This window comes from Gekko japonicus, unplaced genomic scaffold (assembly GCF_001447785.1).
Source record: "Gekko japonicus isolate JY-2015 unplaced genomic scaffold, Gekko_japonicus_V1.1 scaffold208, whole genome shotgun sequence".
In the NCBI taxonomy this organism is placed as follows: domain Eukaryota; kingdom Metazoa; phylum Chordata; class Lepidosauria; order Squamata; family Gekkonidae; genus Gekko; species Gekko japonicus.
Window position 1 is genome coordinate 890,646 of NW_015173680.1, and position 27,887 is coordinate 918,532.

At 46.5% G+C, this 27,887-nt stretch overlaps 1 protein-coding gene across 1 annotated transcript; it reads right to left on the bottom strand.

Moving 5' to 3' along the window:
- Positions 1–12,454: 12,454 nt before the first annotated feature.
- Positions 12,455–27,584, bottom strand: VAMP8 (vesicle associated membrane protein 8). Its single transcript, XM_015423007.1, has 3 exons — positions 27,499–27,584; positions 15,563–15,730; positions 12,455–13,391 (listed from the first exon to the last, which is right to left on the bottom strand). The coding sequence occupies exons 1-3, from the start codon at positions 27,499–27,501 to the stop codon at positions 13,254–13,256; spliced, it is 309 nt and encodes a 102-aa protein (XP_015278493.1). The 5' UTR covers positions 27,502–27,584; the 3' UTR covers positions 12,455–13,253.
- Positions 27,585–27,887: the final 303 nt, after the last annotated feature.

A 27,887-nucleotide genomic window follows, 5' to 3' on the forward strand; every position in this document is an offset into this window, starting at 1 on the left:
AGTGTCAGTGCATGAGAATGGGAAAGTTCTTTATAGAAGATGTTTCACACTTGTACATAGCTGCCTTGGATGCATCTTGTGTACAGTTTTAGCAGACTATACTGTTGGATATTGCAAGGGAGCAGAAACTTATACTTTCTGCTCTTCAGGATGTGATTGATCTGAGTGGAAAACAAGGAAGCCATTTGTAACAGCTACTATCTGAGTTGACAAAGCTGTACATCAGGAAGGTCATTGTCATGCCTTTGTAGGATAAAGACTTTTCTGCAGTCAGGCATGGGGCAAGCCAGGCTCAACCACATGTTCTTCTGCATGAACATAAACTGATCTCTTGGGAGAAGGATCTTAATATTATTTATAACTAATGCATTCTTTAAGAGAGCACACATTATACATTCATTGTTGAATAATCCTAGCAATATATGCATAAACTGCATTTGTTTTAATTAATACTTTAGTTCTTACTGGTAATTATGTAATAAACATCTCTTTTCCATAACTTATTTTTGAGCTGACCTTTGCCATCCTGTTTCCAGGTTTGCCCCTGCCCCCCATTGAGAAGTCCACACTCTCCATAGCAAGGGCAATGGTAATCAACTTACAGTGGGCAGCAGCCACACTCCTAGGGTGCCTTTTCTGCCCAAGCTGTCACTGTTAGACATGATACTTGGGAGATCGAGATACAGACTTTTGCTTAGATTGGGCTGCTTTTCATAGAATGTGGCATTTTGCTCTTCAGAAATTCCTTTTGGATTGGAGGAATCTTTCCCTCTACAATCACCTGATCATCTGGATCCCTACAAGAGACTGATTTTGTACCACCAGCAAGCAAGACAGGAGCCCTTTCCTTATCTGCATCCTAGATACTCTTTGAGTTGTGATATGGTCTATTATTTATTTGTTTAAGGTGGTCAGCCATGTTGGTAGGAAACAGTAGAACAAATTTAGTATTCAGTGGCACGTTTATTTGAAAAAGTGTGTATGCATATGAAATTTCATACCTTGAATAAACCTTTGTTAGTCTTAAAGGTGCCACTGGACTCTAAATTTGTATCTTTTCAAGTAAATTTTAAGAACATTTCACCCGGGCCACGGGACGGAGACGGTGCTGGTCACTCTGACGGATGATCTCCGTAGGCATCTGGATCGAGGTGGCGTGGTGGCACTGGTGTTGTTAGATCTGTCGGCTGCGTTTGACACGGTTGACCACCAGCTGCTGGCCCGCCACCTCTTCAACGTGGGGATTCAGGGGCTTGCTCTTCAATGGTTCGCCTCTTTTCTTCGAGGTCGGGGACAGAGGGTGGCGATTGGGGACCAGCAGTCCCGAAGGCACCCCCTTGAGTGTGGGGTGCCCCAGGGAGCTGTGTTGTCCTCTATGTTGTTCAACATCTATATGCGCCCCCTCACCCAGATTGCCCGGAGGTGTGGGCTTGGGTGTCATCAATATGCTGATGATACCCAGCTCTATCTGATGTTAGGCGGCCAGTCAGACTCCGGTCCCGATGACCTGTATCGGGCGTTACAAGCTGTGGCTGGTTGGCTCAGACTGAGTCGGTTGAAATTAAACCCAGCAAAGACGGAGGTCCTGGGCCTGAGTCAGACCGGTCTGGGGTTGGGGCTCCCTCTCCCGGCCTTCGACAGGGTGCCTTTGGTGCCTGCGCGGGAGGTTAGGAGTTTGGGTATGCTCCTGGACTCCTCGTTAACGATGGAGGCCCAGGTGGCAGCCACTGCCAGATCTGCATTTTACCATCTTAGGCAGGCTTGGCAGTTGGTCCCCTACCTTGACTGTGAGGACGTGGCCACTGTGATCCATGCAACGGTCACCTCGAGGCTAGACTACTGTAACGCTCTCTACTTAGGGCTGCCTCTGTTGCAAATCCGGAAGCTGCAGCTAGTGCAGCCAGGCTGTTGATGGGCCTCTCTAGGCGAGACCACATACAGCCTGTGCTGCAAGCGCTGCACTGGCTGCCGATAGCATACCGGATTAGCTTCAAAGTGCTGGTTCTTACCTTTAAAGCCCTAAATGGCCGGGATCCAGCTTACCTAAGGGACCGCCTCTCCCCGTATGTTCCCTCAAGAGCACTAAGCCGCCGCCGCCACTATTCCACCACCGTGGTATTGCTCCATCGTCTGCCCCTATTATGGGAGGTAAGCATCGCCTGGCAGAAGCGTGTAGAACATCGTCGCTGGAGACGATGGCCATCGAATTGGGATTATTGTTCCCATCTTGGGTGATTTACATATAGGATGACATCAGAGCACCTTAAATATTGTATGGGTTTTATTGTGGTTGTTTTAACGCTCTTTTATTGTATTTTATCTATTTAATCCAGCTTTCACTGTATGTTAGCCGCCCTGAGCTGTTTGGAAGGGCGGGATATAAATCTAAAAACAAACAAACATAGAACATTGCAGAAGCACAATGTATACTTCTTGGCAGGTAAGGTTGGTAGGAAGTGGCACATCAAAAACACTTGCTACTGGGCAGCAGAACAGCAGAAACACCGAGTGTCTAAGTTTACTGTGAGCATGCCAAAAGTCACAGATGGATAATCTGTGGTAGGTTAGGGTCAGCAGAAGGTGGCACATCACATTTTCAGGTAGACATGTGGATTAAGGGAGAGTGATTGGTATGAAAACACTGCACTGCACCACTAGCTAAGAACCACTGCTGTAGGTGACAGCAAGTGGTAGTTTGTCACTCTTTTGGGGGACCTGTCCTGGGCAAGGCTCCCTCTAAGGTGTGGAGTCTTGTGAGCAAAAATTCTACTTTGTGAGTTACCCGCATTAAAGTTGTGAGTGAGCGATTTGGCTCCTGCATAAATCGGTTTGCTCTGGAGCCATCCTTCCTGAGCCAAGACAAAAATGTGTGAGCCGGAGGCTACAAAACTGTGAGCTAGCTCACACTAACTCAGCTTAGAGAGAACACTGGTCCTGGGTACTGTTCTGCCTTCTTAATCTGTTGTGGTCACAGATGGCAAGCAGAAGCGTCTTTGCAGTGCCTGGAGTCGCCATACCTACGTGTAGCAAAGTTGTAGCAGTCCTTTTTCTACGTTGGCAGCAAACCTGAGGACCGGGACCGGGAGTATTCTGCTTTCAGGCCACAAATCCCTCTTGGGTATAACATTGCTCCTTTCACTTAGAACTTGCCTGCTTTTCAGTGGAGCCTGTTTGCCACAAAGTTATTCAGCAAGTCTTTAGCAAAATTTCCCATCCCTTGGGGTAGGATAGAAAGGGACGAGGGACCATTAGGAAACAAATGGCCCTCCCCCTCCCCCAAGTCATGCTGGCAGAGTTTCCCACAGCAACCCACTGGGAGCTGGCAAGCAGTTCAGCCCAGCATGCATATCAGGTGGGCCCAATTCCCACTCTAGTAATTGATTCAGAAGTCAGGATGAGGGAGTTTTCAGGAGAATCCGTTCGGTATTTCTCAGTACAGTTGCATAGTAAGTCAAGTACATTTTTAAAAATCAGCGAATGTTCAAAATGCTGGAAATTAGTTTTCAAGTTACACAGGGCTCCTCTTCTAATAAAAATGCCCAGTCAAATTCAAAGATGAAAATTAAGAGATGTTACATATATAATCAGTTGATAAAATGAGAGTGTTCTTTCAAAAAAACTGCAGGCTATATTCTGTAAAATAAAATAAAGTTTTCTTCTTCTGAAATTGGAGCCATTTGGCCTTTGCAACCACACACACAAAAAGGCCTCATGCTTTGGCTCATATTATCATAAGAGAGAAGCAGGGAGAAGTTGCTTAGTTGAGAATTTCTCTAACAATGAGTTTTCAAGACTTTCTTCCCTAAGGCTGTGGTGGCTCAAGTGGTTAAGACGGTTAAGTTCGGCAGTTTGGGCTCCCATCTCTGGTCCCAGCTCCTGCCAACCTAACAGTTCTAAAGCAAGAAATTGCAAGTAGATACATAGGTACCACTTCGGTGGGAAGGTAACAGCGTTCCGTGTGCCTCAAAATTTAGTCATGCCGACCACATGACCACGGAAACGTCTTTGGACAGCGCTGGCTCTTTGGCTTGGAAACAGAGATGAGCACTGCATCCCTAGAGTCGGATTCGACTGGCTTTCAAGCAAGGGAAACCTTTACCTCTATTAATAACCTGTTGGTGGCAGCAGAGAATACACCCTATTTGTGAAACTGAATTAGTTAATTTAAATGCTGGAGACATCAGCTCCTCATTGTTAGCTAGCTGCGTAGGACCCAGGTCAGCAGAATAAATCCCTCATTCACCTGAGGAAATATGTGCCTGCACAGAAGACTACTCGATGAACAACAGTTACTGGTAAGTGCAACCTTGTTTTCATTGTCGTGGCTTCTGTGCAGTCCCACATGGGTGTTATTTCAAGCGCAAGTCCAAGGGATCATCTCAGCTTAATAAACCTTTGACACATTATTACCTGTTCCATTCTCTCTGACCAAACAACAAGCAGAAGAATAGAGTCTCCTAAAAGGTATCCCATTCCTGAATTGTTTCATCATTTTACCAGTTTGGGGCCCTCTCTTCTGCCTCCCAGAAAGCCTTTGTCCAAAGTTTTTAAGTTTTTCATGACCAGCTTGTTAAGACGGCTTTTAACAGCTGTGGCAGTTATGGTGACCTGGTAATATATAAGAGCAAGAGTCCAATAGCACCTTAAAGGCTAACAAAATATGTGGCTTTCATGAGTCACAACCCATCCCCTGCCATAAATTTTGTTAGTATTTAAGGCGCTACTGGACTCTTGCTCTTTTCTACTGCTACAGACAAACATGGGTACCCATCTTGGTAACAGATAAGTTTGACGTGGTTTCATTGCTGGGAGTGTTACTTCTATTGTGTTGTTTTTATTCATTGCCATAGAGCTGGATTTTTATCATCTATTTACTTTTTGGTTACTGCCTTAGTGATAAGGAATATTCTTGTGGCAGACAGATTATAGCAAAACCTGGGCCCTAAATAATACCCCTAGAATATGTTGAGGGACAACAGAAGAGTGAAAGACTATAACCAATAAAAGAAAAATGTAAATGGGTACTTTGTAACACCACCTCTCCTAAAATGGGGTAGATAATTTTCAAAAATCCATATGTAAATATTGACCATTGTTCAAGAGATCACAGGATACCATGAAAAACCCATGATAAACACACCTTGGATACTGCCAGATAACTAGCGGGTTAAGAGGTGATTTCTGCTGTCAACATTGTACCAGTCAGTCACTTCCCCCAAAAAGCCTGTTCACATCAGGGACATTTGTCTTGTACAGTTTGAGACCCAAGTGCGCTGCATGATGGAGTGAGCTCCCGTCTCTAGTTCCAGCTCCTGCCAACCTAGCAGTTCGAAAGCAAGAAATTGCAAGTAGATAAATAGGTACCACTTCGGTGGGAAGGTAACAGCGTTCCGTGCGCCTTGGTGTTTAGTCATGCCGGCCACATGACCACGGAAACATCTTCGGACAGCGCTGGGTCTTCGGCTTTGAAACGGAGATGAGCACCGCAACCCTAGAGTCGGATTTGACTGGCTTTCGAGCAAGGGAACCTTTACCTTTTTACCAGTATGTTTTTGCTATCATGCTTGGGAAACAGAGGAGTTTCATTAACCCAGTGGTTGAAATAAACATTTCACTGAACATAGAAGCCAATGTTGGATCAGGCCAATGGCCCATCCATTGGCCCACTGCTCAAAGCTCTGCCTATTTAATTTAGACATACTCGCAATAAGATTTCAAAAATTACCCAAAACCTTTTAGAGATTGTGTACAGTGTAAACCCATATTGTGCTAGCCTTTCCTCCCTTAACTGGGCTTAAAGCAATGTTTGGGAGCATTTGCCCATTAGGAAACTGGTGCCAGGAAGGTGTTTAACCCACTCTGAGTTCCGTGGCCCTGATTCTTGTTCTCCCTCTCCTTCCTTGACCCCCCCCCCACACTCCTCCAGCAGGATTTTAAGACCAAATAACATGTCTGGAGTTCCAGTCTTGACACCCCAGTGTTGTACATACTTTGGCCCTGGAGGCAGATTTATGAGTGGCAGAGAGCAGGCCATATTTCCATTCATGCAATGTATAGGCTACCAGAACCCTTTTGCTGGCATAGATAAGCACATTTCAGCTGTAAGGAGCAAGGTTAGTTAAAATTCAAATGTTTGTTTCAACGTTTGTTTTTTAAGGAGCATGATATTGTATAATAATGCTAGTATTTATAGTCCCTGCAGCTAGGAAGGCACTAACTTGCAACTTCAAATACTCAGATCAGAAACATGGCCCTAGCTGTTTTTTTTACTACCCAGGAATCCAGGAACCATTCTGCATTGAACAATATTCCACTGGCGATTGGCATTTTAGCTCCATGATAGAGACACTGTAGTTTCTGGCACTGACTAGCTTTATTAACCTCTGCTGGCATTTGTGAAGCCCCCTCTTCAAAAGATAATATTATTACGGGATGAGATTTCCAAGAACATCTTTACCCAATGTTTGGTGCCATTCTAATTCTTTTTTTCAGTTGACCGTAATCTTGGCTAACTTCATTCCATGCCCCCAGATTAGAAACAAGGCTTGTGTTTACCCAGATCATCAGCTTTTATCAGCACAAACTGCCTACCTCATCACTTCTGCTGTTCAGTTTTTAACCTGTCAGGTAGCTGTTAAAGGCACTGGGACCCTTCCAGGGGGAAAAAGCTAGCAATCTGTTGCTCTGGGTAGCGTTGGTTTAAAGCCAGGAGATCCCCTCTTGGGCTTTTTGTTGTGGAGCCAGTAGGATATTCTTTGGAGGTTGTGCAAAGTTTTAGGTTCTCAGGGTGGGCAAGCAACACAGGTGCTAAACACAAAAGTCACACAAAGCAAACTCTCTCTCTCTTTCACTGCACACTAATGAAATGCAGCCTTCCCTTGGCAGAAATAAGCAGCATCTCAGCCTAGCTGCTGGTTTCCTTTCTATCTACAGCAGTGCCACAGACAAAGTCACTATTGTCTCTACCCTGGCCAGCCTCCCAGAGCCAGATCAAGGAGGAGAAAGCTTGGCCAGACTTGCCAAAGGGGATGGGCGGGAGAAATATCTAGACAAGCTGGATGGTCTCCTCTCTGTCCTGATCTTGCTGTTAGTTCACTTCAAGCTACTGCATCAGTTTGCCTCTTTGGCAGAAGTCAGAACAGCTGCTTAGAAATGTATGTTGGAATGGCATTCCCACAGCCCTTCCTGCTTCCAGATGACAAGTGATTGGATCATTCCCTGAACTTTGGAACATTTACAGGATATGGGGGGCGGGGAGCTGGTACCTCTATTGCAGTGATGGCGAACCTTTTAGAGACCGAGTGCCCAAACTGCAACCCAAAAACCACTTATTTATCGCAAAGTGCCAACACAGCAATTTAACCTGAATACTGAGGTTTTACTTTAGAAAAACAACTCATACATTAACTTAAGATGATCCAAACAAAGTAAGGAAAGCAATCCCAAATGCTTTCATTTACTTAAAAGTATTTGGCAGAGAATTCGACACTTTAATGATGGTCTGGGCCTGGCTGGGGCGATGGCACGTGTGCCCACAGAGAGGGCTCTGAGTGCCACCTCTGGCACCCGTGCCATAGGTTCGCCACCACTGCTCTATTGTGTTACAGGTACAGCAGACAAAATCAGAGACCCCCTACATGCTCACTTAACTAAGGGTCATTGAAGAACTTTCTGGAAGCATCAGGGCAAAACTTAAGGCTGGTACAATCAGATACAAACATTTGTGTTATTCACACTTGTCTTTGCGGCCTGGCTGTTCCTGTGGCCTTCAGATGAAAAGGCTTCTTCATGAAAGCGGTGGGCCTGTTGCTAAATCCCAGTCCTGCAAAAATGGTCATAAAATTGCTTGAAGCCAGCAGTGCTGACACAAAGCAGTCTGCCAATAAAGCACACTGCAGAAAACGATACAGAAAGACATTACCTTCCCAAGTATTTTTTTAAGAGCCAGCATGGTGTAGTGGTTAGTGTCAGATGGATCTGGGAGACCCCGGTTCAAATCCCTACTGTGCTATGGAAGCTCACTGGGTGACCTTGGGCCAGTCACGCACCCAGCCTAACCTACCTCTCAAGGGTGCTGTGATGATAAAATGGAGGAGGGAAATGATATGGTAAGCTGCTGTTAGTCCACACTGCAGAGAAAGGCAAGTTACACTTTTGAGGACAGGCTTGTTTATATTTCAAGTGACCAGAGGATCCAGCCAATGGAGCATGACCACGTGCACCACTCTATTTGCATCTGGTCACTTTGCAAAAGTACAACCTTTCCCCTCTTTTTACCTGCATTTGCCCTAGTTACTCCTTCTGAATCTAATGCAATTTCTGGGAAAACTAAAATCCAAAATGTTGTTGTTGTTGTTGTTGTTGTTGTTCAGTTTACTGGACTAGTTATCCTGTGTATGGAATTGGGGGGAGAGGGAGGCTCTGGAACACACAAGACATGAAGCTTGTGGCCACAGGAGGGCAACAGAGACCAAACCCTCCATAGCAGTTTGCAGGATCTGCAAATACAAGGCTGCATTCTAAGTAGCATGTGGAAAGATTTAAAGAGTGGCTCAATCCAAGTACAAGAAACAACGCCCCAACTGAGATAGCCTGCCCCCACCTCAGTTTCTGCACAGCACACTGCAGAAAACAGTCAATAAAAGTCTCTGGAAGCTTCATTCCAAATGTTCCAGATTTTGCAAACAGGGACTCTGTCAGGCAGGGCCAGGCCTTGCATATGGTCCAGCTCCCTATTTTCTGGTCCCAGCTCTGGGATGGCTCACCTGACATAGCTACATCCCAGCCTAGTGGAGAAACATTAAAAGGGTATTTCCAAGGGAGGGGTGGGAAAGCCTTTGAATATGCAGCAGAGCCACAAGTGGACTAGGAGGTAAAACAGCCCAGGAGCAACGCAAGTCCAATAGAGCAGAGCTGTGAGCTAGCCCTGCAGAGTCCATTCAGCTCAGATTTGGCCAGCACCGCTGCTTGCTCCTGGCTACTGATTGCCCTCCAGGGCAGCAGTCTACACTGGGAACGGCCCTGGTAAGCTAAATGGTCAGCTCATTCCAGTGCTGAGCTAAAGTAAGCCAATCAGAATAAACAGCACAACAGTAGAAGTCTCTATGCAGGTTGCTCAGGGCAGGGAACAGCACTCAGGGGATCAAAGACACGTTTTCAGATGTTAGGACGTGTGTGCTAGGGTTGCCAACTTCCAGGTGGTGGCTGGAGATCTGGGATTACAGCTGATCAGCAGGCAACAGAGATCAGGTCCCCTGGAGAAAGTGGTTACTTTGGAAGGTAGATTCTATGGCATTCTGCTCCAAACTCTGCCCTTCATGGGCTCCACGCCCAAAATCTCCAGGTATTTCCCAAATGTGAGTTGGCAACCATAGTGTGTGTAGATGAGAACTGTTTTCCAGTGGGGCTGCCTTTTGTTGAGCATAACTAGATGGGGCTGCCACAACCACCAGACCAAACCAGTCACTTTAGGAGAGTTGCGTTTGGTGAAATGCACTCAACAACAATGAGTTTGTGGCTTTAAAATGGGTGACGTCTTTTCACACTTCAGGAATTTTCAGTGTCATTTCTGAGAAAGCATTACAGCTTTGCACATTTCTGCAGACCAATGAAGTCAGCAGATTTTAAGAGCTGAAAAGGTTCTCAGATTGTGATGTGTAGGAATAGGGAATCCGGGATGGTACAACTGTCTCTAATTGGATGACTGTTTTCTGTCCTTGCAGGATTGATCTGTGGCAATTTTTTCAGGTTTGGATTGTAACTGTAGGGGAGATTTTTGCCCTGATCACTCCCTGATGTGATTATTTCTTGTTTTGGTTGCTACATTTTGTAGTGGCAAGTTATGTGATTTTAGTTTATTAAAAATTACATTTTAAAAAAAGCACGGGAAAGATTCTCAATACCCCACCTTCAAATATTTGAATATTAATATTACATTCCTGGGAGTCAAAGATTAACACCACCATAGCAGGCCATCCAGAGCAGGCAGAGCTTTCTAGCTGCACCTATCCTCTCACTGCTTGAGCAGTTTGTTGCCATGTACCAGCTTTGCTCTGAAGATGGATTGGGGTGGTGGCTAGCTTTAGGTAGCTGGTGATATGTGTAGATACAAAATAATATTGTGTTGGTTTCAAAATAAACAGTCCTTAGCTGGCAGCTGTCACTACACAACTAGCTTGGAGACTTCAGTCATATTGGAAAAATTCGGCTCAAAATGCTTTCCAGCGAGGGGCTACTATGCCTCGGTGGCAGAGCCTCTGCTTTGCTTGGAGAGGGCCCCAGGTTCAACCCCCAGCATCTTCAGTTGAAAGGATCAAGTAGTAGGTGATGTGGAAGACCTCCACCTGAGACCCTGGTAGGGATGCCAGGGTCCCCTTGGCCACAGGCAGGGGATGGGGAGGTGGGGTTGCCAGATCCAGGGTGGGAGACTCCTGGAGATTTGGGGAAGGAGCCTAGGGAGGACAGGGACTTCAGTGGGGTACAGTTCCATAGAGTCAACACAACAAAGCATCAATCTTCTCAGGGGGGGGGCTGATCTCTATAGTTTGGAGATGAGCTATAATCCCAGGGGATCCCGAGGTCCCAACTGGAGGCATCCCTAGACCTTGGAGAGCTGCTGCCAGTCTGAGTAGACAATACTGACCTTGATGGACTAATGGTATGATTCTGTATAATTGTTCTCATTCCTTCTTAAGAGCCTTACGAAAGGGTGAATGCATTATGCCCATTTTACAGATAGACACATTGGTAGATTTGTCCCAACTCTCCAAATCCATGAGAAGCTGAATCCAGGTTGCAGAGATGCGTCCAGCTTTTGAGTTCCAGACTCACCTCCTCCCTTGACTGCCACCCTTTCCCTTTTGATCCAGAAGCCCCACTTGCTTCTATATAAAGTTGTTGGGCCCTGTGCCAATCAACTAGAATTCCAATGCTTGGACAAACCCCAGACAGATGTTTTCTATTCTGTTTGTGTCCACAAAAATGCAGCCAGCTGTTCCTTGAAGTTTCCTGGTTCCAAACCAAAGGAAACATGCACCTTATGCCCCCTCTTCCCGTGAGCTGAGGACAGTGGGGACCAGCAGGCTTCATTAGGGGTCCTTCTGTCACCTCTTGATGTTGTTAGAGGTATTTAAAAAAATAAAATATATATCCTGACCAATGTGGCTCTTTCCTTTCATATGCAGAAGTAGGGCAGTCACAAGCACTTCAAAAAGAACAGGCGGTCCATAGCTTCGACATGCCTTCCAGAGCTAAAAAAGCACAGCAATGGAGAGAATCAGCAATAAGTCAGGAAAGGCCTGGTTTACTGTCACTTGGGGTAGAAGCTCCCTAGAGAGCTGCAGGCAAAGCCTTTCTTTCCCATCCTCCCTGCCCACTTGACGATACCACTGACCAACCTTACCTGACAGCTGCAAGTGTGCGAAGTAATCCAGACATTCAAGAAAAGACTCCAAAATAGTGTACAAGAAGCACTTGTTTCCAAAATCTATATATCTAATAGCCAAGTGGCCCCGTCTGTGCGGATATCTAAATCCGCGCTCCGGGGCCACCTGGGGGGCAGGGAGAGGTTTGTGCACACTTGGGGCGGTCCCCACCTGTGCACAAAAATCTTAAAAGTGTGAAAAATTTCCGGGGGTCCTTAAATTTGCCAAAATAAAAAAGAGCGTCTCCTGCGCATGCGCGTGGAACACTCTTGGAACGGGGGTTGGAGCTTGCGGCCAGCAGGAGGGGCAGCGCGTTCTTTCCCTCGCCCCCAGCCCACCTTGCCTTTCTGTGGGGCCTCGCTCCTCTTCGCCGGCTTCCTCTCCTCTGTCGAGTCGCCTCCCCCGCCCGGGCCGCAGCATCCCCGGCCCTTCAGCATCCTGATACAGCCGGCGGGCGGGAAAGGTGGGGGGGCCTGAGGCGGCGAGCGCGCAAGCTGTTCCCGCCGAGGAAGAGCCGCCGCTGCCCCTGACTAGGCCGAGGCGGTGGGGGCGATGCTGGTGGAGGGAGGAGGAGGGCCGCACCGCGCTTGCCCGCTGGGTCTCCCTCCGCCGACGGAAGGGGGGGAGGACGACGCGTGTTCCCGGCCGCCGCCGCTACCGGCCTCCCCGGTTCAGCCCCGACCTCGCCGTGCAGTGCCCCCCCGCGAGTATCGCGGGTCCCCCTTCTTGTAACATATAAGATGCACTTGATTCTAGGAATCTTTTTTTAGAAGAATTAACACCACTAATACTGATATTATTATAACATACAGTACCAAGAAATCAAACTCAGATGCAAATTGCTTCTGGACAGACCTCTGTATTAGCCAGCGACTTATAAATACATTTATTACAGCTACCAAATCTTTGCTGGGGGGGAGAGATGATCATTAGTTTGGAGGTTCCTAAAGAAAAGCTTGGACAGGGACAGCAATCCTGGTAAAAACATAAATCAAGGGGAACAGAAAATTTTCTTGAGGGGAAATACTAAAAAAAAATAACTTCTCCCATGATAGTTGCAATCCTGGGAGAAACACCTGCTCTTTCACTGCTTAGGGATCAAGATCCAGGACTCTATGCCACTCAGGAAGAAGAAGGAATCCAAAACACCTTTAAGAAAGAGACAAGAGATGCCAGCTTCCCACATTTTTTAAAAACAGCCTCCTCCAAAGTGTTCACAAGAGACCAGAAAACAGACATGAATCAGTAATGCCCTCCCATTTTTATTTTTGAAAGACAGAAATCCTCCCCACTCCACCATAATGACAGCAACTCTATACAGGTACCCACCCATAGACACAAAATTTAGGATACTAGATCTATACACAGGCCTTCTGGTAAAGGATGGGGATAGATTATAATCCACAGAATCAGAATTTGGATATGCCAAGGTGGAAGGGGGGAGGGAAGAGAACAGAACTGCTTGACATAGACTTGCATCAGCAGTAACAGCTTGCACCAAAAAAACACCCCACCAAATCTGTAGCCTATTGCTCAGCAAGGCCCAGGCAGCTTTGAAAACCTACCTGGGTGCAAGAGATATTATTCCTGCCTAGCAGTACACCTTGTTATTGTGAGGCTGAGGAAAGGAAAAGTAGGACAGCAGGGAGGGTGATGGGATACCCCTCTGCACAACGTGGACGCAAGTGAGGGGTGGTATCCTGAGGGAACGCTGAAAGCCCTTTGATGGCAGCGCTCAGCCAAGTGGTTCAGTTAGAAATTTCAGCAAGTAAGGGAGAAGGTGGTACAGAAGACACAAAGAACATCCAAGGCTAAGAAGAAGGCTTAAGTTTAGATCGTGCCAGTAGCAAAGAGGATAATCAGAACAAGGATGATAGCAACGATGACGCATATTATGGCGATCATCTTGACATTCTTCCACCAGTATTTGCGTGCCACCTTCTGCGAGGTAGTCTTGAAATGTTCTGACTGCAACAGAGATCAAACGACAGGTTAGTTACCAGCATAGGAAGAGAAAGACCCCCCACCCTACCCTTCTCCTAATCATTAAAAAATCAGCAGCAACATATTTACAATGGGTGAGTCTCATTCACTAACCATTAAGCAGAAGGGCTTCATCCAGCATACTGCTTGCATGTGCAGCGATTATGGCTAATGGATTTGCAATGCAATCCCAAACAGTTACACCCTTCTTAAACCTACTGAAATCAATGAACTTTGAAAGGTATACTTTTGTTTAGCATGGCATTGTATGTGGTTTTAGAAAGGGATTACACAATTCATGGAGGAGAGAGCTTTCAGTAGCTATAAACCATGACAGCTAGTTAGGATTTCCACAGTCAGATGTATCCAGCCTCCAAATACCAGATGCTTGGTGACGGGCAATATATCACTTTCATGCTCTGCTTGTAAATTTCTTGGAAGTATTGGGTTGGCCGACAGACACTGACTGGATTAAATGCATTTTTGCTCCAATCCAGCAGAGTTTATCTTGTGTTAAGCCTGCAAAACAAATCAGTCAGCGCAGCTCTCTTCCCTCTTGCACCTTTTAGGCCATGAATTTGGGGCTTGCTTCATCAGAGGTGGCCAGAGCACAAGAGATCATGTTTGCACAGAGCACTTCCTAATAATGGTTTACAGGATTTGATGGCCATCAACAGAACCTCCATCATAAGGCGTCCCAACATCTGGTCGTGAGTTGAGGTTATGGATATTCTGATATTGCTATAGAACCTCCAGGAAGAGCAAGTGTAAAACATCAGTTTCCCCTGAAGGAGGACACATGTGCAGGAGACTCTGCAGGTCTCTCATTGTAAACATACAGAATGCACAACTGGGATGTACAGTTATCAAATTCCACAGTAATATCTGTTCAGCCCCTTCTACCACAGTCTCTTAGCCCAGTGAAAAACCAAAGCATACACAAAAGGTGCTGAATAGCAGTTTTGCATGTGGCACTAAAATCAATACAAATTCTAGCAGGACCACTCCAAATCCATTCAGAGGTCTTCTTTCTCACTCATGTTACCTGCTTCATTTCCCCAAAACTCCACGGAGAGAAGATGCAACCTCCTCCACGCTTGCTGCACCCCCATCTTAAGAGTTCTGGAGGCCAGTTTCATGCCACCCTGTTTTGATCAGGACTGTCTGGAAGGTCTCCCCCCCCCAGCAGACACCATGTGGATGATTCCCTTTTTGTTCTGTACTGCTATCTTGGACAAACCCACAAGCAGCTGATCTGCTGCAAGGGAAATGGCTCAGATGGCAATAAATACCAGACCAGAACAAAGGGCAGAGCCCCATAGGGCCTTCCAAGGTTTGCAGTCAGACACGCAAACAGGTCTGCATTGGTGCTGTTTTATGCACACAGCCTGGCCAGTCAGCTCTTCCTGCTCACACCCAGCCCTCTGAGCAGAATCAGCAACATTGCTCCATCTCCCCGCCTCCCACCCCCCACCAATCTACGGGTCACATGGCAGATAACTAGCGTTGATTTCCTACTTTCATCTGGCCTAACTCCCATAACAGGGAAGAGATCTTCTGCCTTTCAAAAGCCCATGTTGGCCTCAAAAATGCCACATCACAGGCAGTGTTCCCTCTAAGCTGAGTTAGTGTGAGCACAGTCATTTAGCCTCCGGCTCACAGATTTTTGTCTTCGCTCAGGCAGGAGGGCTCCAGAGGAAACCGATTTATGCAGCGGCCAAATCGCTCGCTCACAACTTCAATGCCCGTCACTCAAAAAGTAGAATCTTGGCTCGCAAGACTCCACAGCTTAGAGGGAGCACTGATCACAGGTACATCCTGCAGTGCTGACGGATTGGCATGTACTTTTGAGAGCAATTTGGTGGGACATTCAGCTGTGTGCTGGGTGGTACAAATCCCTCTCAGATTTTTTATTGATTGATTGATTCAAATTATACCCTGCCCAAGCAGGCTCAGGGCCGCTGCAGGCTCAGGGCACAGAGGATAGGGGACACCCTCCTTGTCAAGGCTCCATACCGCTGTGGGAAGTGGCAGAATCCTTCTCTTTCTTTCCATAGCCACCCGCTGCTCGACTAGTCCACAAGCATCCCTCCACCTCTCCCCTCACCTCCCACTTTGTCTGCTGCTGCCCTGCCCCGCCCCATTTCAGAACTAACCGTCGCCTCCAGGTCCTCTGTCTTATTGCGTAGGTGGTCGAGATTCTCTCCCCTGGCCAGAATCCGCTCCACATTCTGTGTCATGATATTCTTTACACCTTCCACCTCATTCTGGAGGTTCTTCACCTGGTTGTTGGCCATCCCGGGACCGCTTCTGCTGTCGGCCTCCTGTGAAAGGAAGGAATAGGGGATCAGCAAGATCAGAAGACAGCGAGGTGACCCAAGACGTTTTGGTGCTCATGGCGGAAAATCCAAACAGCTCCCACACAAAGTACTAAAATGTGGGATGTAATCCAGTTGGAAATGCAAGGAACAAGTGGGAACTGTGCAAGAATAGTTCCAGAAGATTATCCCCAACAGCTCAATCTGTCCATTTCTCACTGTGCCACCCTGATGTGGCTGACCCATGGAAAGGCTACCAGTGGAACTAAAATGCAGTGTGTCTGTGCAAACCCCCCCCCCAATACAAGCATAACAAACCAAAAGGAAGAGAGCTGGAGCGAGTCAGCTCACCTGACCTTCAGAAACATTATTCTAAAAAAACCCCTCAATCTGATCAAAAAGAAGAGTCCCTTTACTCCTACTGCAGAATTCCTTGAATTTTTAAATTCTGCCCTCTGAAATTTACCCTGCACCCTGCCCTCCCACCCAACCTAATACTAGCCTGATGTTCCACTAAATTCCTGCCTGCAGTCACAGCCAGCTGCCATGTGCAAAGATCTGTCACAGTTTGATCCCACCCTTTGCCTAAGAAGCTCAGGACAAAGTATGTGGCACTCCCCACCACCATTTTGTGTAAAAAGCCCCACTGGGTACATTAGGCTGAAAGAGAATGACTGGCAAGAGTTTTTCCATGGTGAAGTCAGGATTTGAATTTAGGTCTTCGTATTGCTAGTCTCGCACTCTTAATCTATACACCACACTAGATCTCTGACAAGCTAATGATCTGCAGTGATTCTTTCTAGAATGAAACCCCTTAAGGGTCAACATATCTGCATGAGTGGCATTTGGGGGTCAGGGTCTGTGGTGGCAACATCAGCTACATGTAATCTTTCTCAACAACCTTCTCGGATAATTATTTTTTGGACCAAAAGAGAACAGATGCTTCGAATCTAAAACAGCACTCTGCTCAGAGTCAATAACCCCCTAAGATCTATATCCAATTTGTCATACAGGCTTTAAAAAACAGAGGCCCTAAATTTTATAGTGTCAAAGTATATAATAACCCAAGGGTCACATTAAGGCCATTTTGACTGGGATAAAGTCTGAAAGGTTACGGAAGTCTTTATAGCCTAAGTGGGTTTTAGAGGAGATTAGAAGGAAGAAAAAGAGTTGGCTGCTCTGCTGCTACATTGATTACGTAGCTTAATTCAGTGTATTTTATTTCAACTTTTAATATCCATTGCAAGTTATTTTTTTCATTCTCTTTTTAATTTTGTATAAATACACAGATAAGATTAATAACAAACATAAATCAAACCACAAACATGTATAGTACCACTCTAATCCATCATATGACACTTAAAAAGATACATAAGGTTATATATTATCTTGATACTTAGCATTCTAGCACCTAATGAAAAAGCCTGTTTCTCAATAATTTATTATATTTTATTAGTTCTTATGTATTTTATTTATGATTTTTATAGTCCACCTTTCTCACTTGGATTCAAGATGGATTACAACACAGTGAGTCAATACAATTGACAGGATGGGATATTCAATTAACAATGCAAGAGGAATTAGCGTTGTAGAACCAAACAAGTCTAAAAACAGAAGTGAAGCATAGTATTAACATGACACATTAAATGATGCAAAAATTACATAGTGGGATCCTAGTTCCTGCAGCTATATATATAAGTACCTATAATATGTTACTTGTGGCCTTAGAGCAATCTTCCAAATCCTTTTCAAATTATTCTGTTAATGCCGGTGGAGATACTTTCTCCCACTAAGAACCAGTATGCATCTAGGAAGCATTAACTAAATTAAAACTCTACTTCTTCGTCTGTTTCTTTTGCATGGCCCATTAAAGCAATGGAAGCTATACTTAACAGAAACGTCAATATAACAACAGTGTTACTAGGAAAGGACTCCCACATACCAGGAGTCAGAGAAACAGCACATACTTCAAGGTCGAAGAGATTAAACAAATATGCAGCTCAACAGTTCAAATTGCCATTCTAAGGAACAATGAAGCAAAAACATTTATCGTCATCCCAACTCAAAGATGCTGCAATAACAAAATCTCAGCTCTTGCTCAACAATTCCACATAATTGTTTCCTTTGTAATTTGCAGAGCCAGATTCTCAGAAAAGAATGTGCTGTCAAGTCACAACAAACTTATGGAGACCCCTTCCATGAGGGGTTCCAGGCAGAGATGGTTTGCCATTGCCCTCCTCTGCACAGCTACCTTGGTCTTCCCTGGTGGTCTCCTATCCAAGTACTAATCATGGCCCACCCTGCTTAGTTTCCAAGTTCTGACAAGCTCAGGCTAAGATGGGCTATTGAGGCTACTGTCCTCATAAAACGGGATAAGAATGCAGGGAATGAATGCAGGGAAGAGCTCCTCTCTTGCCAGCAGCACAAAGCAGGGTAACCTGCAGAGCTCTGTAGTCCAACTTTCCACAGCTCAACTAGACTAGTTTTCTGGTTAAAGACTGCAAGCGCACTCAACGCTTACACCCAAAAAAGTGGAAGAATGAGTCCCCACCAATTTTGCTCTACGACTCTCTGGTCAAAGCAACTCCTGAGAACTCATGCAGAGAAGCAACATAAGGCCTCTAGATAATCCCGCCAAGTCTTCACATCAGGTGTGAGTGGATCATTCGATCACACCAGAAGCAGAAGGCCCCAACAGAGGCACTGGAATTTAATCTCCCCAGAGGCACTGGAATGTAATGTCTATATCTCTCCACAGTCAGTCTGCTTTTTTAAAAAAACCTCCAGTTTTACCTTCATGTGACAGACAAGGGGGTTTCATGGTACAATGTCCCTACAAAGACCTCCATCTTAGATGCAAGGACCTTCACACTCAAATCAGTTTCTGCAGAAAGCGTTCCATAGCTTGCAAAGTTCTGAACTCAAATGTGCTAGCTAAAGGCTAAGAGTCTCACTCACCTCCCATTTCTGGACACATCTTTTACACCCAATCCCAGGGCTTGATAGGAAAAGACTTAGAGACATCTGTCATTTACACGGGTTGCTTGCCCTAGCTTGGATCCTATGGGGAAGCCTGGGGGGGGGTCCCCACTTCCCCACATCATTGTGGTGCTTCTGTGCACCTTTGGTTTCCCCCACAATTTCCCTCAAATCTGTTTTCTGATTATGTTCCCAGTAAAGCTGGGGTGACACCCATATGGACAGGAAGCTCCAGATCATTCCCATCTCAACTTCGTCAGCACTATTTTCTTTGCTCTAGTCTTCCACAACAGCCTTCCCTTCTCCAGCCACCTTTCTATCAGACTCTCTGAATTACAAGCTTTCATTTTTAAAAAAGTAAGTCTCTAGCCCTTTTTGTTGTGGGGAAAGTGAAGAGAAGGAGGAGGAAGAGGAGGAGGAGAGATTAGATTTATACCCCGCCCTTCAGGAGTCTCAGAGCGGCTTACGAACTCCTTTCCCTTCCCCTCCCCACAACAAACACCCTGTGAGGTAGGTGGGGCTGAGAGAGCTCTGAGAGAACTGTCCTTGAGAAAACAGCTCTGACAGAACTATGGCTTGCCCAAGGTCATCCAGCAGCTGCAGGAGGAGTGGGGAATCAAACCTGGTTCTCCCAGATTAGAGTCTGCGCACTTAACCACTACACCAAACTGGCTAGACTCTTACCAAAAGAACTAGACTTACTTTCTTTATAATGAAAACTGGGAGTTCAGAGTATTTGACACAATTATAATGCTATAACAATTCAACTGTCAATATAATATATTCAACTGTCAATTAAAAAAACCTGAAAGAGCCCACAGTGATTGGGGGGAGGGGCAGAATGACTGCTTCCAGGGAACCAGGGTAGAGAAAATACAGGCAAACCTGTCATGTGGAAGCCCCTTTGTCACCGAGCCTTATCAGCTGCCACAGCATGAACATGGAAACCTTGCACAAGCTCATTCCTTGTCTGAAAAAGTGGGCAACATTTGTTACTCTGGGAGTAGTCTTCTTTACATTGTGCAGGTATTGGGAAGGGGAGATGGGGAGTCCTGAGCAGATCCCCAGCTGGAGGCTCTCTGTCTCCTACACAGTCACACACACAAATACACCCCCTTCCTCCACGAAGTCAGTCAAGTATGCTTGGCATCTCCCAGAACCAGCAGAACCACTCTCTTCAGCTGCCACCAGAACACACAATACAGATGACGTTTGGCCTCAGAGAATGAGGGAGTGCAAAAGGCAGCACATAGGTCAGACTAACACATCTTACACTAGGGCTGCCCCTTGCCTCTTACCTGACTTTGATATAAATAGGGCACTTTCCCTAGAGCATCCCCCTTTGTGTAATGTGCAATCCCAGGTAGTGCAATGTTGCCATAGGGCACGGAAGTGTTGTTTCAGGAATCCTGGCTTCCAGAGGGCCTTTATTTTAGAATGTCCTGCCTGGTAACCCAACAAATGAGCACACAGACAGGCAAGAAAGAAGCGTCAGCGGTGACAAAGCTCTGGATTTAAAACATCACCATCCCACCTATCCGAACAAATGAATCCACAATCTTTTAAGTCATTCCATGAAACCCACTAAAAACACACATGCACAAAAGTACCAGGCAGAAAAACATGCCTCCAGAAAAATAAGCTAAACAGAAAGGAGGAGGAGGAGATTGGATTTATACCCCGCCCTTCACTACCCAAAGGTGTCTCAGAGCGGCTTACAAACTCCTTTCCCTTCCCCTCCCCACAACAGACACCCTGTGAGGTAGGGGGGGCTGAGAGAGCTCTTGACAGAAACTGCTCTTTTTCAAAAACAGCTCTTAACAGAACTACGGCTTGCCCAAGGTCATCCAGCCAGGTGCAAGTGGAGGAGTGGGGAATCAAACTCGGTTTTCCTAGATTAGAGTCCGCGCACTTAACCACTACACCATTTCGCTTCCCAAAAGCCCTCTGGGAAATGCCAACGTGGACTTCAAGGATACATCATTTCAACAAAGAAAGAGAAGGAATTGTCAGCAGAATGAAAGCAGGCCAGGGTAAAGGGTGCATTCCCAGAACAAGGCAATACCACCCAATTTGGCTTTAATGGACTCTATTAAATTTATCCCTTGCACTGTTAATACAGAGACTGTCAGGTGCTCTTTGTTACTGTTAACCTGTAAAGGAACAGGGTTTCTCAGCGGCATTTGAGATGGACTTGGAATTGAATCTGTACTGCAGTGAAAGAACAAGGAAAGGAGGACATGAATACAGCTTCCCAGAGAATAGGCTAATAACACGCCAACAATGAAGTTTAGCTAACTGCATGCTTGCATCTCATGGGAGACCTTAACATCACAACCTGAAAAATCTGCTTTCCACCTTTTATCTTTTAAGCTTTCCACCTTTTATCTTTTAAAATTTTGTAACACTGCATACGAATCTCATGGGAGACCTTAACATCACAACCAGAAAAATCTGCTTTCCACCTTTTATCTTTAAAAATTTTGTAACACTGCATTCAATCAAGAGTTCTGGTGAGGTCAAAAGCTTGCACAATGTTTTGTGTCAATTTGATTGGTTTCGTTCTTGGTTTTGGACTTAATTCTGCAAGACCTACAGCAAGGGAGGAAGGTAACTTCCTTTAGGATAGCACTCCACGGCCTTGGGATCACTAAAAAGAAGGCCTGGTCTCCTGCTGCCATTCCATATTAGCATTGCTCTCTCTGTTTTCAGCTAATAAACCTGCAACGGATCATTCGGCAGCACCAAATTTCCATTAGTTATTCATAACACTGTGGCATGGTCTACTCCCCCCCCCCAACCTAGAACCCAATATATGCATATTTTACAAAGCAACAGGACACAGGATAGTCTTAAAATATCCTAAGTATATAGTCTTGCTTGGCAAATTTTAAAAGGAAAACCCTGTTGCATTTGAACAAGGTCTAGTCCAGTGGTGGCGAACCTATGGAACAAGGTCTAGTCCAGTGGTGGCGAACACGTGCCATCGCCCCAGCCAGGCCCAGACCATCATTAAAGTGTTGAATTCTCTGCCAAATAATTTTAAGTAAATGAAAGCATTTGGGATTGCTTTCCTTACTTTGTTTGGATCATCTTAAGTTAATGTATGAGTTGTTTTTTCTAAAGTAAAACCTCAGTATTCAGATTAAATTGCCGTGTTGGCACTTTGCGATAAATAAGTGGGTTTTGGGTCGCAGATTGAGCACTCGGTCTCTAAAAGGTTCGCCAGCACTGGTCTAGTCTAACCAAAGCTGGTAGCTATTCTTTGCCTCAATGCCAGCAACTACTGGGTGGCCTATGGGTAATGGGCCATTGCTCCATCTCCTGCCTTCTGCCTACTCTTGTGGAAGAGACCAACTCAAACAGAGATGGACAGCTACTGTACTCTCAGGGCCATTCTATTTCCCAAATGCTAGCCTGGAAAACTGGAGTTCTCCAACCGGCACACAGATAGCTAGGTTCTGTGTAGGCTTTCACATAGATAGGAACTCATGCACTCACATGCTTGGAGGTGGTCAGTTACGGGGAAGGAATTAACAAGCCTATGGTCTCCCCAAGAGACCCACTGGAATGGTAGATGGGCAGGGAACTGTGGCAGCCTGCAAATGAAGCAGCAATATTATGAGAATGCATTCAGGTGGGTAGCCATGTTGCTCTGAAGCAGCAGAACAAAGTTTAAATCCAATGGTGCCATTAAGACCAAAAAAGTTTTTTTCCCGTAGGTATGAGCTTTCGTGCACATGCACACTTCCTCCGAATACATGTTAAGGGTATACAGAGACCCTCTTGCTTTTCAAAAAATTATACCTTAATTAACTTTTGGAAGGCTGGCATTTGGCTGTACTTGAATTAAAATAGTTGCCTAGAAGGAAGGTCCAGATTCTGGCTGCCTTGGGAAGCAGAGAGCGAGAGAGAAAACACCACAGCTGGAAGTGAGAGTTGGGCTTCCTAATGAAGACACTTCACTCAAGAGCCAAGACACTCAGCCTAAGTGGAGGGGATGACTGACTGGCACTGAGAATCCACAGCTGTAAAGGGAGAGGATGCCAGCAACTGCAACCGCTTCAGTCAAGACGTTGATCCAACTGTGTGTCTTGGGAAATGGTAGCACTGTGTGGGGCGACAGAGACATTTTTGCTATGCACATGTTTGTTTTAATTCTCTTCTGACAAAGCCGCCCGGAGCCTATCGGGGAGGGCGGGGTATAAATGCGAAAAATAAATAAAATATGTTAACATGCTTTTGTCCTTTAGCAGCTTAATTAAAATTAGCATTTATTTGCTCAAAACCTGATTGCTAGTAATTAAATATAACCCTAGTTAACCCTTTCTTTGAAAGCATCTAAGAACACAAAATTCTTTGCCAGAAACTACACAATGTGAGTTCAGATACCCACCAAGGTAGCAGGCAACAGAGACTGGAGTTAGAGATTTCCCAGTTTAGCATAGAGGCCATAATGAGAAGGTGAGAAACAGAATACCACAGCAGTCATAAAGGTGATTTTACTAATGTATATCAGGGGAACAAAATGTTACAAGAGTCCTCAATTTTAGGTAATGCTACTGTGATGGCGGAGGGAGGCCGGTCCTCAATTTTAGGTAATGCTACTGTGATTGCGGAGGCCAGGGGATGCTTAACACTTCCTCCTAATCTTCCATCTCTTCTAGGAAATGCCCCTCTTTGCCAGCAGTTTTCCTCCAGATGGGTTTCTCAGTGGGAACTGAGCCTTGGGAGGGGGGAGAGGTGAACTTATAGGGGATGATCAGGAGGCACGCAAAAGGGTGCTTGGCATCTCCCGGAACCAGCCAAGTTCTACATTTGAGAGTACTGTGGCTTCAGGACAGCAGCTCTCTTAACCTAATCTGTTTTACAGGGTTGGCACGTGTGGAGCATGCCACTCACAGGAACCTGGGATTCATCACTGCCACAGTAGAAAGGTGGGAGGACACTATAAATACAGCACCACCAACGATCAGAGAAACAGACACCATGTGCCAGTGCTTTTTGGCTCTTCGGCATTTAAAATGAGGAAGACAGTAATGGGATGGGAGAGAAGTGGAGATCAACAGGGAAAGAACTGCATTTGCTTCTGTTGCAGACTTCGACTAACTTTCAGTAGGTGATGGGGGTCTAAGAAGTTGACATTGAGTCAGAGGTAGGCTTTTGAAGGAAGCTGAGAAGTGGGGGCCATTATGCAGGTGTTCTAAGAGGCAGTTCCTGACATGTGGGGTAGAAAAGCAGAGTTGTTGGCGAATCAGGAGAACTTTGGATGGCTAAGGAGAGGAGCCACAGGGCCAGATGCATCAGGATATAAGAATGCAGAGATAAGAAGGAGGGGAGGGACAAGGGCATGGAGATAAAGAGTTGCTTGTGCTGGATTGAGGAAGAGAAGCCAGCACAGGGATTTAAGGAGGGGCATCACATGGTCAGAGAGGTGGATTGTTTTGGTGGCAAAGTTCTAGGTAGAAGTGAGAGAGCTAAGGAGCCACAACCAGAAAGCCAGAGAAAATGAAAGCAACACAAGTTTACACTGAGTGCAGCGAGGGGAAAAGCTGTGTTTTTGCTATGTTGATAAGGATGAAGCAGCACAACTTGGTGATCGAAGCAAAGGTGAGAGAAGGCTTCACATTCATGTCTGTCCTTCAATGTGGATAACAAAATCCCTCACTGCCTTGATCCAAAATAGTAAAAAGTCCAGTAGCACCTTTAAGACTAACACACTTTATTGTAGCATACGCTTTCGAGAAACACAGCTCTCTTCATCAGATGCCTTGATTCAGAGTCACTGCCCGTTTTCTTGTATCACAAGCTTGTTGTCCTGACCCACCACTTTCTGTCACCTGCCCTCGCCGGTTCACTGAAATTGCCCTTGCCGAAATCACTGCCTGTCTCCTAACAGGCAAGTTCAAATCTGTTCATATCCCCTTTGATCTCTCTCTGTTGCCTTTGATACAGCTGGTCACTCTCCTGCATGACTCTTTCACACCTGAGCTTTTTGTGACTCAGTCCTTAGCTGGTTGCCTGTAGTGATGGGTCAATTTCCCACTTGGTCAAGCACATCTCTTTGCTGAGAAAGTGGCAAACGGTGCTGGTTACCCCATGTCCAATTTGGAGCGCTCATAGCCCCAGAATGCTCTAGATTACCCCATGGAGAGTTCTGAATGCCCCAACACCACACCCCAATTTATCTGCTGCTGCATAGGCAGGCAGTATCAGATGTGCCAACTGGAAGGCAAAATTCTCCCTCCCTCTCTTCAGGTCTTTGCCATCCAGGCTCTTTGGCCACATGATGCTCATGGTGCCCAGTGCACTCTGGGAAATATCAAGCATCCTGGAAATTACATGAGATTTGGACACATTTCCCAGAATGGATGTCAAGCATGTAGGTTCAGGTAGTCAGATGTGTTGATCTGAAGCAATAGAACAAATTTAGAGTCCAGTGGCACCTTTAAGACCAAGAGAAGTTTATTTAAGGTATGAGCTTTTGTGTGCAAGGCACACTTTTTCAAATTTTCAAAAGCATGCAGGTTGTCTGCGATGCTGGGGCATGGAAGGAGGGAAGCAGAGAGAATCTTCCCACCTCCCCTCTGCAGTAGCAGGGGGAACTTAGCTTTCTTCCCTTCTCCTGGCCCCCTGTTCTCTCTATATATACACAGGCCATCAATAATCCTAGGCCTTTTGGAACCATGTATACTTGATGACACCGGCCTCTACCTCCATCCACTCCCACCTCTCCAGCTGCCCATCTGCTGGGAAGTTTCACTGCCATCTCACATTCTGTAAATTCAAAACTGGATTTTCTTCTCCCAAGTTTCCCTCTTCTCCTGTATGATCCATCCATCGACAGTTAGGTCATCTTCCACAAGATTTATTGATTTACTTTATCTATATTCCACTTCCCCCCTCCCAGGAGACTCCAAGCAGCTTACACAGCTCTCCACTCCGCCACGTTAGCCTTAGCAGCTTACACAGCTCTCCACTCCGCCACTTTAGACTTACAACAACAACCTTGTGAGGTAGACTAGACTGTCCCAAGGTCATTCAGGTGAGCTTCCATGGCAGAGTACAGATCTGAACCTGGGTCTCCCATATCCGAGTCCAACACTGCAACCATTAAACCACAATGGATCGCACACATACAAGCAGCACAGGGTAGGGGGCAACCCACAGAGCTACCCAGAGGCAGTTTTGCTCCAGCAGTAGTTGCGCACAGAGGCCCAGACTACACCCAGGGTTGAGATCCCCACACAGCCATAGACTCCCTTGTATGGAAGCTGGCCAGGTCTCTCCCTCCCACCCACCTTCAGTTTTCCACAGCTGTTGCATTGGGAGGCTAATAAGGAACAAAAACCCTTGCACAGAGTAAACCTGAAGGTGCAGGAGGGGGTGGAGTCATCTCCCCATTTCACGCTGGAATAGAGAGAAGAATCTGAACACCACAGCCGTTTGGCCAGATTCCAGCCGGGAGCATGAAAATATAAGGCAATACAGTGTGGAGGAGAGGACTGAGGGGAGGACACTGATTTATAAGAAAATATCCTCCATCAAGAATGAGCACCTACATAACAGTAACCAAGGTAGACCAAAGCCTTGGACATCTTCAGCCACAGCCATAACCTTGGCCAGATTTTATTTTTGTTTTGCTTTATTTACACCTCACTTTCCTCCTCAACGGGGAGCCGAAGCGGCTAACATTCTCCTGTTTTCCATTTTATTCTCACAACAGCCCTGTGAGGTAGGTTAGGCTGAGACTGCCTGACTGGCCCAAGGTCACCTAGAAAGCTTCCAGCAGGAATTCAAACCCAGTTTCCCCAGACATTGCACCACACTGACCAAATGGCTGTCTCCAATACAAAGAGCAGCTGCTCAAGAACTTCCGCTTTAACTTCCTTACAATTTCTGGCTTTCCAGTTAAGCATGCAACCAAGTCTCAGTGAATCTCACAAGCCCAAGTGCAAGGGAGTCAGAGTTTGCAACCCCTGGCTTCTTCCCTTATAAAGTGTGCTTCATTTGCATAAAACTTCTCAGGCAGGCCAGGGATTCCACCTTCTCACTACAAAAGAATTCGGCACTCTCTGATGCACACAGTTCAGGAGTACCAAACAAAGCAAACCTTACACGCCAATCTCCGTTCTGTGTGCTAAACCTGGGGCAAATTTGCAGCCCATCTAGCATCCACACGAGCTTCGGAGCCAAATCCAGCATTCCCAGAGTCCCCGCTTTCACTTACGAAAAAGGATAGAGTGTCTAGCTCTCGTGGTCTCGAAAATAAGAGTTTGGGGGATCCCGGAATGGAAGGGATTTCAGCGCCCTGAGTAACTCCGCAGTACTTCCAAACTGCATATCAAAAAAAAACCCAATCCCCCTTCCCTTTGGAATCCGGAGCGAAGCCTAGGAAACGGTGGTGGACAAAGGGTGCAGGACACAGCGGCGCCTCGTTCTCATCAGCACTACCGGGAGAGCTCGAAGCTGGAAAAGGAAGAGGGGGAGGTGGCGGCGACTCCAGCAGGAGACCAAGCGCCGATGCCCAGCAGAGTCGAACGTCTGCGCGGAAAACGGGATAAAGTAAAAGTCGGATCTTCATGGATCTTCCCCTCCCCTCCTGAGTCCTGCCCTACCCAAGAGGCGCCCGGGGGGGAGATGCTGGCGAATACAAGGCGATGGTGGGCCGAGGAGACGACAGCTTCTTTTGGCACCACATCTCTGGCCAAGCGGCAGGAAGAGGGGGCGTCCTGGGGGACCCCCGAGGCGCACTCAGCGCAGCACACACACCCACACACACACCGCGGCCTTACCATGTGGCCGTCTTCTGCTGGCTCGCCCCGGAGGCCCCCCGGCAGCCGCTCCTTGGAACTTTGCAACTGGCCCGAAACTTCCTACTTCCTCGTCCTCCCCTCAGGTGGCCCTGGGCGGGCCCGCGGCCGCCTCCGCCCCGCTGCCTCTTAAAGCGCCCGGTTGGGTTTCACTCCGGACTGCCGGCTCTCAAGCCGGAGGGAACGGCAGGCGCCTCCCCCCCCCCGGGGGAGGGTGGGGAGAGAAGATGGGGCGAGCGAAGTGCCCGGAGGAGGGGGCGTCGTCTGCTGCGCGTACCAGTCCCGGCATCAGTGTGCCCAAAGCTTCCCGAGCGAAGAGTCCCGGCGTGCGGTCCAGAGCGGGAAGTTCTCCTAAGCGAGCCTCAGAGCTG

Bases quoted from the DNA above. Each gene is read 5' to 3' on its own strand.
- VAMP8 (XM_015423007.1), bottom strand. The intron at 13,392-15,562 runs GTTAGTTCTGAA...TCTCTGTTGCAG, and splicing joins CAGAGGACCTGGAGGCGACG to TCAGAACATTTCAAGACTAC.